The sequence below is a fragment of the Melospiza georgiana genome, chromosome 5 (assembly GCF_028018845.1).
Source record: "Melospiza georgiana isolate bMelGeo1 chromosome 5, bMelGeo1.pri, whole genome shotgun sequence".
Taxonomy (NCBI): Eukaryota; Metazoa; Chordata; class Aves; order Passeriformes; family Passerellidae; genus Melospiza; species Melospiza georgiana.
In genome coordinates, this window is record NC_080434.1 from 15,942,315 (window position 1) to 15,955,629 (window position 13,315).

A 13,315-nucleotide genomic window follows, 5' to 3' on the forward strand; every position below is an offset into this window, starting at 1 on the left:
GAGTGAGCCAAAGCCATTGGAGTTGGGGGATTCATACAATGTTGGAAACTGAGAAAAGCTAGGCAGCCAGGCATGGTGTCTTTTGAGGTCGAGGCATGAAAATGATGAAAAACAACTTGATCCCCCCTTTCACTGGGATTCTAGTGAGGAGAAGCAGAATTTCATGTTGGCTTCCTTCAGGAACTTCAGCATTGTACCCCTGTTAATACACAGGTCTGCCTGCAGTAGAAAGGAGTGTAAAAAGCCCCTCTACCTCATTTTATACTATGGTAGAGTGCAAGGATCTGATAATGTTAACAATTCCTACATTCTCTTCATGGAAGATTTGAATCAATCTTTAGAAGCAAACTTTTTCCATATTTGATTTTTACTGTCATGGCCTCAGACTCAAATTTTATATGTTGAATTTTATTCTGAGATCGATTTTTCAAAAAGGAAAAAAACCTCAAACTGAGGTACCTCCCTCTCCCTATAAGATGCACAGGCTTGCAGCAGTAACGGCAACCATCTTGTGGCTCCCTTGTCATAGGTTAGAAAAGGATTGCATGGGAAAATGAAAAGTAACTCAGAATAACAGTGCAGAGATACTAAAACATAAATATACTTTGTGAACACTGCAAAACAATCAGGTGTGTGGGAGAGAGGAAGAGGGAGGCAGCCAGTTACCCTGTAACCCCACAGAGGGCTGTTTTCCCATGGGGATCACTCGTTCCACGCATCCTATCAGTCCTGGCAGCAACCCAGCCTCGGGTGCTCCTCTTGTGTTTGGGAGCTGTGAGAACAGATTGTTCTCAGGAACATGGGCTGTGCGCTGGATATGCCTTGGCAGGGGATCGGGAGAGGAGGGATGATGGCATTTCCATTTTATTTTATTTTTTTAATTTAGCCTGGATATGATTCTCCCAGTGACCCAAGTAGCACCAGGTATGACTTGCACCTTTACCTAGGGCTTGGCACAAAGGTTGTTGCATTTATTTTGCCAGATTGCAGAACAGCCCCAGTCAAGGGGTAAAGTAGAGGTGCTACAGGGCAAAAATCCGTGTGCCAGTTTTCACCACTTCCAAGAGGGAAAACACGACCTGGCGGGTAAGGCTCCCTTAATTCCACTGCAAGATTAAATCCTAGCAACCCAATTCTCTGCTGACTTGTGGCTTTGAAGCAGCATCCAAACCTCACGCCCAACGCACAGCACAGGCTCTACCACCAACACATTTAGCAGATGAGACAGCTTCTGCACCAAAGCCCGTGGGAACAGGAGCATCCATACCCAGCCGCTGCTCATGTACTCAACAAAGATGAGCCTTTTCGCTAAATCCCGTAACTCGCGTCGCTGCGAGCTTTAACTGGGTCCCGGCGGCAGGAGCCAGCGGCAGCCCAGGCTGCGGTGCCCGTGCTCGGGCGGGCACAGGCGGGGGCCGGGCGGGCGCGGTGACTCAGTGCCGCCATCGCCGCTGACACATCGCTGCAGTCATGCCGCACGCCTCGCCTCCGCCAGCTGCAGCACCGATCCCTGCTGCTCCAGGGGGAGGCCTGGCCTTGCAGGAAAGCGGCACAGCGCACAAGGGCGGCGGCTGCTGCTGCTGCACAGCTCGCATCATCGGCTCATGGGTCTGCTGTTAACAGCTGATTAGGAATAAAAATGGTAAAGCTGCACAGAGTGGAAAATAGCTGTCCAAATGGGGATGATGGCTGGGCGGCAGAACTCTGGTGGTGATGCAGCTCTCCCTGCTGATATTTTGATAAGATAAATGACAGTGTGTTAACACGTATTTGGCAAAGGGATAATCAACAACAGGGAACCTGAAGCTGCCTTGCAAAGCTGCTGTCTGAGCTTCAGGAATTTCCTTACTCTCTATGCTTTGAAAACCCTTAATTTTCTTTAACTAGCTGAAATTCGACACATATCCTCACTTGATCCTAGCACGGTTTTCTGCTTAACCTACGTATAATCCACATACATTTTGGCATTTCCAGACAGTACTTTGAATTTTCTTTACAGTAAGCTGCTACCTAATTAGTTTTGACATTTTAAGATGCTTCAAGTAACCCACAAACACCCTGCATATATTCTGTGCTCTGCAAAGAATATGGACATCCTTATGTGTGTTGAAACCTTCCTTGACCAATAAATCAATCAAGGAAACATTTGAAGGGGCAAAATGAACTCCACCTAAACCATGTTAAAATACCAGCACAAAAGCTCCTTTAAATGGAAGACTAAAGCTTTTCCTTTGAGCTTGCATTTTTAGCATTAACACACATGCAGGCCTTGCCCCCATAATCAGTAGCCTGAAAAGCCATTTGCATGAATGAGTGCACAAAAGCTTTGAAAAATCCATTGTAGCAAATCCAATGACGTTTTTGCCCATTCAGAGGAATGAAAACTGGCTAGGGAGGAAACCAAACAGATCTCAGTTTTAATGTTTACATCCATAGTTGATTGCAGGTGCTTCGTGTTTTCTGGTAAGCAAAATCCCAAAGTATTTCAAAATACATACTTTAAAACTTCTCTCTGCATGAAATGTCTCGGCAGCCAGTGTTTACCTATAGCATGTGCTAACAAACCGAGGAGAATTGAGCAATGCCTGTTACAAGAACGCTTTTCTGGTAGTGTTCCTGAGGTAAAACTTACTTTTTAATTACCAATAGTTTGATTTAAAAAAAAAAAATCCTCCACTGTTTCCCTTTGTCACTTTTTAATATTTAATATACCACTGCACCATAATGTATCGTCATCCAGGAGAGTGGTGTAACTCAGAAACACAACAGTCAAAAATCCAGTCTTATTTATCACATAACACCTTGAATACTGATCTTACATAAGATGCTTGCTCCATATCCAAGGGAGGAAGAACAGAAATTTTCATTGCATTTCATTTCTTATTCTATTTGATAACTTCAGGTGTCCCAGGATATGAAATCCTGATTGCAGATGGAATTTTCTGTGGTGTGACACACTACAAATTCTTGGTTTAAGGGCCTGAACCGCACAAGTGAAGTCACTGACTAAATGTGAACTCTTGGATTTGACAACTCATATTGAAAATAAGAAGGCTAAGGAGACCAGTCTGATGTTGGCTTCTAACACAATAAACAGGGTAGGAAAGCAAGCAGGAGAGATTGTACTTGTTGCCTGCAGAGGAAAAGAACACTGAAGTCTTATAAAAAAAATAAAGGACAAAGATGTTTGCATGATTTCAGTGTATGAAGCACTGGGGGCTTTTCCTGAATCTATAATAAAAGGTGACAGCAGCCACAGAAATTGCAGCAGTGACAGAAAGCCCTGTCAAATCTCAGTTGTGTGAATGCAATCGTTTGCTGGAGCTTTTAGCAGGGATTGAAGCAGAGAAAGGGATGGTTTCCATTACAAAACTACAAAGGTGCCTGCTTTTTATTAAAAATCAGGCGTAGCAAAAGTAAATTTTGACGTGTCATAAAGGCACCACCAATTTCTGCCTCACACAACCAGTGCAGAAACAGGGAGAAATGAGTGCTAGTGAAAAAGAAAGAGAGACAGCAGCCAGCTTTTCCCTCCTGTCCATTCTGAGAGCAGGAGTGTTGCTGTGCCTGCGCTGGCTCCAGGGAGCACAGCTCTCAGGGTGTGGCAGGGAAGATGCAGGGAATGGAGCCAGGGCCACCCCCACTGCTGTGCCCGTGCTGGGCTGGGAATGCAGGGTGGCTGCAGCCAGCAGCAGGATGGTGGCCAGGGGCTCTGAGGGTTTTCTGCAAGGCTGATCACAGACACAGAGCCCCGGGGCCATGCCCTGTCCCAGCACCAACACCTTGTGCCCCATCCCGCTCCTTTCTGCTGATGCCAAGGCTAGGATTTTCTTGACATGTAGAAATGTAGACCACAATTTTATCTTAAAAAAACCCACTAAAATTGGCTTTCACATACAGACATTCCCAAGTACTACTTTTACATTAAAAGATGATACAATTTTTTTTTTTTTTTTTTTTTTTTTTTTTTTTTTTTTTTTTTTTTTAATGCAGAGCATTTCTAATGCCCTGGACATGCTGTGCCAGTTTTCTTTCTTACAAAGGGGACTGAGAGGCAGGAAAGCCCTGTTTTTAGATTAATTTACCAAGCATTTTTTTACCACAAGTCTGGGGGGGGGGGCAGGAAGGCTTAGCTAAAATGAGAGGTTTTAAAACCAAACCACAACACAAGCAGCTAGGGACTGAACTCTACCTGGTGGGAAGAGAATTCAAGAGGAATGGAAAGGAAGCTAGAAAGCTCCCTGCCCAGGCCCATCACACCTGCAGCAGCAGTTTTTCAGCACAGAGCAGTGGCTGGAGCTAAGCTGCACTGGCAGGCATGCCTTTCCTCATTAGCTTTCCTTCCCCTGCCGGGAGCTCTACCTGTCACCAAGGTTTAGTTCCAGGTGGCTGTGCTGCTCTGGTAGCCACGAGCCAGGAACCTCTGCCAAATTGAAAGGAGCAGGAATTACATCCATAATGCAATGTGCCATCCCGTGGCTTCTGACAGGCCTGCAGTGCCACAATTGCAAGTTTTAAGAGATTTTTGGGGGCTTTGGTATCACTTTGAGCAGCTTGTGCATTGGCCAGGCTGTGTGTATTCTGTGACTCATTGACAGTGGCATTTAAATGCCAAGCCAAAACCCCAAAGATTTTGGGCTGACAATCAGGCCACTCCTTACACAACACACAGCGGGAAAGCTGCATCAGTAGAAAATGAAACCATGGAGTGAAAGGGGAATAGCTCTCCAGGAAGCTTGGCAGGCTTGGGCCCATGAGGGGTGGCTTTAAAGGAAAATTTGCACAAAAAAAAAAATGCAGACTGCTTCACAGGAGTACCTTTCCAGACAAATAAACCAAGGGAAGAGAAGTCATATTCTAATAATTTGTAACAGTTCAGTATGCTGTAAACATCAATTCTGAGTACATTGGTGTACCACTGACTGCTGAGGTAATTATCTGGTGTATTTCATTTTTTTTAGCCAATTAAAAATAAAAAAAATGGAGCATTCCAAAGCTCTGGTTCATCAGAAGACTGGAGCAAACACTTACAGTGCCTATCATAGACAAGGGAGATTGAATTTTATCTTAAGCTTACTCGATTCCTTTGGGATGTTATTATACTATTTAAAATTAACCCAACTACTTGCTGGATATGTGGGCTTAATTTTTTTGTTTGGGGTTTTGTTTGGGGGTTTTGTGGGTTTTTGTTTGTGTTTGTCTGTTTTGTTTTTTTTTTTTCCTAAAATCCAATCTGATATTCCAGGCCAACACACATGCTATTCCAAAGACTTATGGGAAATAAAAGTATCTCTCTAGATTGATGCAGAGTAATTAGTACCACCTCTCTTTCAGTACTATGGCTACCAATAATATGAAACATAATAAGCATAGTGTTCTAACACATACAAAAATAAGAAACAAAGGAGTATTGTTCTGCCAGCTTTCTGATCACATAAAATTATTTTTTATTTCATACTTATTGAAAAAAAAAAAACAGAGAAGAAAGTAAAAAATTAAAACCCTTCCAAATACATCTCTCTGTTACAGGGAGATGAACACCCTGTGTAATGGCTTCAGATCACCTCCATTAAAAACTACAGATATATTATTCTTTGTGGAGGATTCCAGGACAAGTTTCATTTAAGATATATAATATGCTAGGATGAATAGCTCTGATTCCCTAAACCATCAAACAACTCTTTTTGACCTCCTTTTATTGTTTTGCAGAGTTTTACAGAAATGTAGCATAGAATGACTCAGAAATGGCTCAGTGAAATCATCACTTACTGTTTGTTGTGCTGAGACTTGTACTTGCTGTTGAAGTCACAGTTGATGGTTTTTCTGTTGTGCCTTGTGCTGCTTGTGATGTAGCATTATTAGGTGAAGAAGACGTGGGGCCTTAACACAGGAAAGACATTCCATTTATTTCCTTGAATTGGTAAACACTCATAAAATACACCTACTGCCCTGCTTGCAGACTAACTTTAAATTATTAAAAGGATATTTAATTGAAATTCAAGGTCAACAGGGGCAGGGCCCCATTGACAGCAGGGAAAGCCACTCCCTGGCCCATAGCTGGGTCATCCCACTGCAGACAAGCCTGTGACAATGCAGCTGGAAGGTGCAGCTTGGAGCAGCTTTTAAGCCTGACCAGAAGGGAGCTCCTGCACACACCTGCAAGGTTTCACCAAAGAGTACACTCCCTGTAAAACAAATTCCCAAGCCAAGAAGTACTACCTAATTAATTTCCTCAGTGACCACTAGAGCAGCATCAATTAACTCAGAGATTTTCACTTACTGCTTGTGGTGATTTCATTTGTAGTGTTGACTGCAGTTGTTGTCAGCACTGGTGCTGCTGATGTTGTTGCTTGTGAAGTTCTTGTAGTCACAGATTCCCCTTCTGCAAGAAAGGCATTCACATCATTATGGATTTATTTAATCACGCCTAAATAAACATCACATTGTTTTATCTGTGTTCTCTTACCAAGACAGTGAATTTCTGTTTAAAGCTGGCCCTCACAGAGCTTTGTAACCCACACATTTTGAAAGAGGATTCAAAGTACATGCAGTTGGTTTCAGAGGGGAGGTTTGGCCTGTGAACAACCTGCAAGTGCCTACTGAAAGGGAGCAATTGTACCTTCCAGCCAGCCCCACAGGAGAGGCACGTGATCTTTGGGGGTTATACAGAGGTGCTTGGCTTCACTTCCAAGGGAAGAAGTGAGGGGAACAGAGCCTGGAGTGGATGGATGGGTTTAGTGTGCTGCTGGACTACCCCTCTGAGCAGCACTTTGCTGCATACCTGCTGAGCAGGAGGAGGGATGTAAAATCTCCATAAAGAAGTGTGAGTGGCACACAGGAGCACAGTTTATAGATCACGGGTAGATAGCTGAAGGGGAACAAACTCCCCTTGTCTTTTGGCAATTTTTCCCTGTGTTTGAGACATGTTTGAGTCTTCTTCATTGGCCAGCTTTCCCAGACCTTCTTGCTCTGCACCCAGATTTCTGGGGAAAAAGGAGCCCCCAGCAGGCCCTCCTCTTTGGAGTTAGGACATTGTGGATGATATGAATAGTATTCTCTAGTAAATTATATTTCTTGGGGTGAACTCAGTGCCCTTTGTAAGGTGACTCCTAGTTCTGTCCTCAAGAGGAGTGAGACTTGGAGGCTAAGGGGAGGGGAAAGGGCTCCTGCAGGCAGCAGGGATCCCTTCCCAGCCACTGCTGCTATGAAGAGATGGGAGCAGAGTTGCCCAAACATCACTAATAGCAAGTTTTAAATCACCTTGTCTTGCTGTGCATGGATGGCCTACTGCAGGTCCCATGAACCTCCAGCACTGGCTCAAAGGAATGGACTTACCAAATTACAGCCAGGGAATCTGGACTAAAAAACCCTATAACCAATCAATTTATGAGTTCAGCTTTAAATTCTGTCATCTAATGCAAACAGGAAGTGCTACTGCCAGCTAAATAGGCTCAACTAGACACCTGACTACTACCTCTACCTACATACTACCTCTTCTAGCATTTTCAATGGATGATATATGTGAAAGAATAGGAATAAATCATTGCACCCCATGTAATTTTCTCTCATAAGACTCTAAGTACTCATTAGTACTTCTAAATGCAATGTTCACACTGGAACTTCTGAAATATAACTTATACATCCTTTCTCTGCTCTCAGTTTTATGGCTGTTCACCTAGAATAGCAATGCCTCAAGGAATGGGCCTCCTTGTTCCACACTCACAAATTGTTTTAATCTCATACTTGCTTTTTAATGCTTTTCTCATAGTGGCATAAATACCAACACTGCTTTCCTTTCCATGAAAAAAAACTGCAAGAAAAATTTCAGTGAAGCATTCAAAGAGTTAATTCACAGTGAGGTACATTTATGAAGTGTCTTTTAAACTGACATAAACATCAGGATTTTTGAGAACTGCATGAAAGAGCTGCAACACAATTTGAACAGGTCAAAACCTTTGCTGTAACAAACATAATATACACATATTTCACCTGGTTGCAACTTATCCACCTCCATTACTAGCACTTCAAGTGTATACTTCATCATCTCAGTGCTTTCAGCTCCACAGCAGACTCATTAGTAACCCCAGTTATCAAAAAATAGAACAATCTCTCCATGTTTTCTTCTCTCATATGTATAACTTATTAAATGCAACAGTCTTCAATATTCAGACTAATAAGGTTCACATGATTGAAATATGGTAAGTATTGATTTTTCATACATTTTCATAACAAAGCTGCAAAATAAAGAGAACTGAATGTGACAGAATCACAGACTTTTAACATGTGAAGCATGTATTTTCTCTGTTAAGTCCTCTTGAACTGGGAGTCTTGGTAATTTATGAATCTCTGATCTCACTTGAATCACTCCTTGAGAGCACAGGAACTCGGAGAACCTTTTTCACCGCAAACAAAAAGTGCAGCCTGCTCAAATTAAGTGTCTCCATACTAAGATACTTCAATCCTTTCTTTGCAACAGTGTTTCATAAGAGATTTGGGGAAATACATTGCTCTATGATTACCCTTCATGAAATAATTCACCTGGTTTCTCCCAGAAGCTGGAAAAGCTGAAAGCTAGAAAGACAACAGGATCTTCAGAACACCAGATAACAGCAAATTGGAAGTCTTACCAGCTTTTGATGCTACTGAAGAAGCGGCTGTCTTGACAGTAGGGGTTTGAATGCCATCTTCTGAAAGAAACACAGAAAGAATCATATCACTTCTGTACCTCCCAGATCTATTCGGCACTACACAGTCATAATAACAGAGAGCAGCGTGGACCTTCCTGGAAAATCCAGTTCAGATGCTTATCAGCAGAAGCAACCAAATAATATAACTCTGCTACCAACATTTTCAAGCTATAGCCTAAATCTCTTCATTTTGCCCTGACTGCTGTAATGGGAAGCATCTGCTGCTGCCTCCCACCTTGGACTGCATGCTCTTTTCCCAGACCAGTTGGGAGGAGGAAAATGGAGACAATTAAAGTGGTTTTTGCTATCTCCTCCTCTCCTTGAATACAACCACAGCTGCTCTGAGTCTTCAGGGTGGAGGATTAACTAAAATAACTGGCCACAGGGGTAAGCAGCCCTTCTCCTGCCTTGCAGTAACAAAATTGTACCGGCTCCCTGGCTAGTACAAGCACTTCAGGAGGGCTTTTCAGCATCACCCTGATGCCTAAATGTGAGAGGAAGAGGAGAATTCCCAGAACATGGCTCAAGAAGCACCACATTGGAAGACTGACTTTCCCCATTGCCCTCAACACAATGATCCAGCTGTTGGGGTTTTACTGCCATAAACGATGCCAGTCTTAAAACATTGTTAGTAGGTGGCACTTCAATATAAACAAATAAATAATCCAAAAAAGAAACTTCAACAAGAAAAATAATTTCTGTCTCTTCTTACTGTGCTGCAAGGTTGTAACATCATAACTCAAAAAGTGTTTTGGCTTCAAGCAAGATTTTCATTCTTATTGCTGTGGTGTTCATATTTTTTTTACTAAAAGAAGTTAGGGGGTGTTGAAAGGGGTGAAAAAGCTGCACTGACTCAGAAACAGGCATTTCTCCACCATTTTAGACTGCTGTGAGACAAGTATGGGTACATTTGTGGAGGAATAGATCAAGTCTGTAACTGAATGGGAGAGGAAAATGGCACAGGCTAATCCCTATGTTCTGTCAGGTTTGAAGCATCCTGTCAGGCTGCATTAGCATGCTGTAATACAGACATGCTAAACTGAGTCAGGACAGCATGTCAGTGTTCTTGTGTGACTCCATTCATGGTAATATCTGCTGGCATTCTCTCTTTTTTTGGCTACAGGGCAGAACAGTCAGTTTTGTTCCCTTTTTTCAGTGTACTGAGCTCTGATTAAAATTTCACGAGCAGCACCGGAAGCCTGCAAGAGCCACAGACCTAACCTGGAAAAAACCCCCACACAACATAATACAACTGCAGGGGCTCTGCAGAAATGTATTAAGGTCTAACCAGATGAGCCCTTACAACTCCTCTCCAAGCAGAGTGTTATCAGTGCTCTTGGCACCTGCAGGTTTCTAACGGGTCTCAGCCCCTTCCCAGTGAGCCCCACTTTCTTGGGCACCTTTTCTAGCTGTGCTGCTGCCTCCATAATGCCTTTTCAGAGCACATGCTGGCCCAGTTTGATATGGGCATATCCTATATAAAATTAAATGAGTCCCCTGTGGGCCTGCTGCTGCCCCAGCTCTACTCCCCAGAACACGTGGACACAGTCACACCTTGCACAGACTCGTGCACACTGCATTTAAAACACAGGTTTTCTTGCCACGTGGTTACCCAGTCAGAGTGATGCTTCATAGCCCACACTTGAAAAACTTGGAAAACAAATTTTATCCAGAGAGACCTAAAGGCAATCTTGTTTCCCTAAACAGCAAGCATTTTCCCATCTCTTCAATCTCATTATGTGCTGCTGACAAAGCTCCTGTAATCCCCCACACCACAAGGCCACAGCACTAGAACAGAATGTTTTTTCAACAGTGCCTACATTTCAGCTGGTTTTGTTTTAACAGATCTCAGTAGCTACCATGTCTGTAATGCCAGCTAAATGTACTAGCTGTCCAATCAGCTCGTTCCCAAACTAACTCTTTCCAAAACTCTCTCTCTAATTCAGCATGACTTTGTAGGAGGCTCATTGCAATACTTAGATTATTCATCCTTTAAAGGTGTTCCATTTAATAACCGTGTTGATAGGCCAAGGTTTCCTCAAAACTAAAAAAAAAGTGAATATAAGTCACAGTTCTATTATGATTCAGTATTTGTTGATTTTATCACAGGTTAGAGATAAACTAAGATAAATTCAATTAACAGAGTACAATAGAGTTTTATGAATTAATTGTTTTCTTAAAATGTTGAATAATTAACTATACTTTAAAATTAAGTTGAACACATCATGCAGAAATGTTTAAACCTTGACAGGATTGTGGGGGGAACTGTTTGATTAAAAGATATGATAGAACTGGTGGTTTATCATGCTCTTATTTGCAATGTTAAATTGTAACTACTGAGAATCCTATGGGGGATAAAAGCAAGCGATCAAAAAAATTATAGAGAAAATAATTTTCACCATTAGAGATGGCTGATAGACAAAGAGAGGGACAGAAATCTTCATTCTTCTGCTCATGTCAGGTTGGCTGCAGGCTCAGATGATGGACAACTAAGTAAAGTTACAATTGCCTGTTTTTTTTAGCAGATTTGAATGCAGTGATCCCTCTGATATGAGATCACATGGATGTACTCTGACATAGGAGTAGCCAAATCTACTCAGCCACTGTTTCCACACAGAAACCACTGCCGTTTGCTGGCAATAAACCCAGCTAAAGGAGGATGGGCAACCCACGACACAGCACCCTTGTGTCCAGAGAACACACGTGGAGCTAAAAGGCTCTCAGACACAACACTGTGCTGAGTGAAGGGGGGATGCTGGGGGTGGTAAGATCCAAAAAGTAAAAAAACCAAAACCCACTATGTTTTAAAGCAGATAATAAGGCAAAAAGAAATCCAGACTGGGAGAAACATAGCAAGAGAGGAAGAAGAGAAGGGCAGAAAGGTCTAGAGACAGTAAGACAGGGTCACAGGGAAAAATATGAAGGAATTAAGATCCAAGAACATGTGACACATGGCCACAAGACCAAACTGAAAAGAGAGTAACTGTTGTGTCTTGTTTGGGTTTTTTTTTCAGGTTCATAGAATTTCCATTTATTGTCTTTCCTAGGTTGGATTTAAATGACATATTTGTTCTAAAATGAAAGCATTGGTCTTCAGATTTTGAAATGGATGAACCAGAACACTGAACTTACTTTCTCCTTTTAAATTCAGAAGGAGTCCTTGAATTTAGACAGGACTGACTGATGGCCACAGTTGTCCTCAGAATGCAGCTTTTGATGTAGGCTTCAGTCTCTAAAATCTGAGTGTGGAGTACTCATAACCTTTTCTCTCTCTCTTTTTCTTATTATTGTTACCTTTACACTGGAAAGACAGACAGGTTCTGACCTCTTATTAATTGGGTGCCTGTTAGTGCTATAATCAAAACATTTAAAAAAGGGAACAATTGCATGTTGTTATATCAGTACTTCTGTTTACACCCTACAGGATACCACAGGTTATGAACCACAAAGTTTGAAACATCACATGAACGAGATAATACAAAACCAAATGCCAAAGCAAAAACATTTTTAAAGATTAATAGATAGTTCAAAATATATATTGATTATATTCATAACATGAGTTACTGAATTTAAGTGCTGTCTGGTTTGGCGTCAGTACCTAACTTTGAAAAGAAATTATTTTTATGGAAAAGTCACTCTTGTTACAGATAACATGTGGAATGGCCTGTTTGATATTTCTCTCACTCGACAGTGCACTAGATAGCCAAAACCACCTGGCTAAATCCTTTCATTCAGATGAAGTACTTGTTCCAGCTTCAGAAGCATGTGAAAAAGGATGTGGATTTCTGGAGGTGGGGGGTTAGCAGAGAATCATAAAAAACATCAGGAGTCTAGAAAAAAAAGACATCTCAGGAAGGATTGCAAAAATTACATTTGCTCAGCCTAGAGAGGGAAGGGTTAGCAGAAGGCAAAACAACAGCAGTCAGTAGGTGCAGGAGGAGCTGCAACCAAGGCAAAGGAATAAACTTATGTCCACTGCAGTTTGAATGAGAGGTAATGGACAAGGGATTTGGACTATAAACCCTGCAGGTATTTCAGTGCCTGTGTCAAACTGTTGGCATAACAGCCAGCAGCTGGTGCTTTCACCACTTTGCTGATGAGGATGTGATCTATTCCCACTCAAAACCTGACCAATGCTCTACAGGCTCCACCTGGGAGCAATTACCAAAGAGGTGTCCTGGGGAAAGCTGCACATGATAATTCCTTGCTTTAAGGTTATAAAGCAGAACCTACAGGTGTTTATATTATGTTTGTGTATTATGTATTATCATAGAATCACAGAATGGTTTGGGTTGGAAGGGATCTTAAAGATGATCTAAGTCCAGTCTCCCTGCTGTTGGCAGGGACATTTTCCACTAGACCAGTTTGCTCAGAGCTTATCCAGTCTGGTCTTGAACACTTCCAGGGAAAAAGCATCCACAGCTTCCCCAGGCAACCTGTTCCAGTACCTCACCACCCTAACTAATTCTACTCTAATTCTAGTAAAAAATGTCTTCCTAATAGCTGATCTAAACCTACTCTCTTTCAGGATGTTATGTTATGAGGTTTGTTGTGTGACCTTGGGCCTTTGCAACTACACAAAAGTTATGGAGAAGTCAAAGTTGCTTTTTTCATTTCTGTTTTTCCAC

The 13,315-nt window shown here is 42.1% G+C and overlaps 1 protein-coding gene across 1 annotated transcript in view; it reads right to left on the reverse strand.

Moving 5' to 3' along the window:
• The window catches only part of EMCN (endomucin), a 53,656-nt gene that overhangs the window by 28,773 nt on the left and 11,568 nt on the right, over positions 1-13,315 (reverse strand). Inside the window, exons 2-4 of the mRNA XM_058024573.1 lie at positions 8,628-8,687; positions 6,281-6,382; positions 5,770-5,880 (exon numbers count right to left, since the gene is read on the reverse strand). Coding sequence (XP_057880556.1) covers positions 5,770-5,880; positions 6,281-6,382; positions 8,628-8,687 — 273 coding nt within the window. The remainder of the gene's footprint in view (positions 1-5,769; positions 5,881-6,280; positions 6,383-8,627; positions 8,688-13,315) is intronic.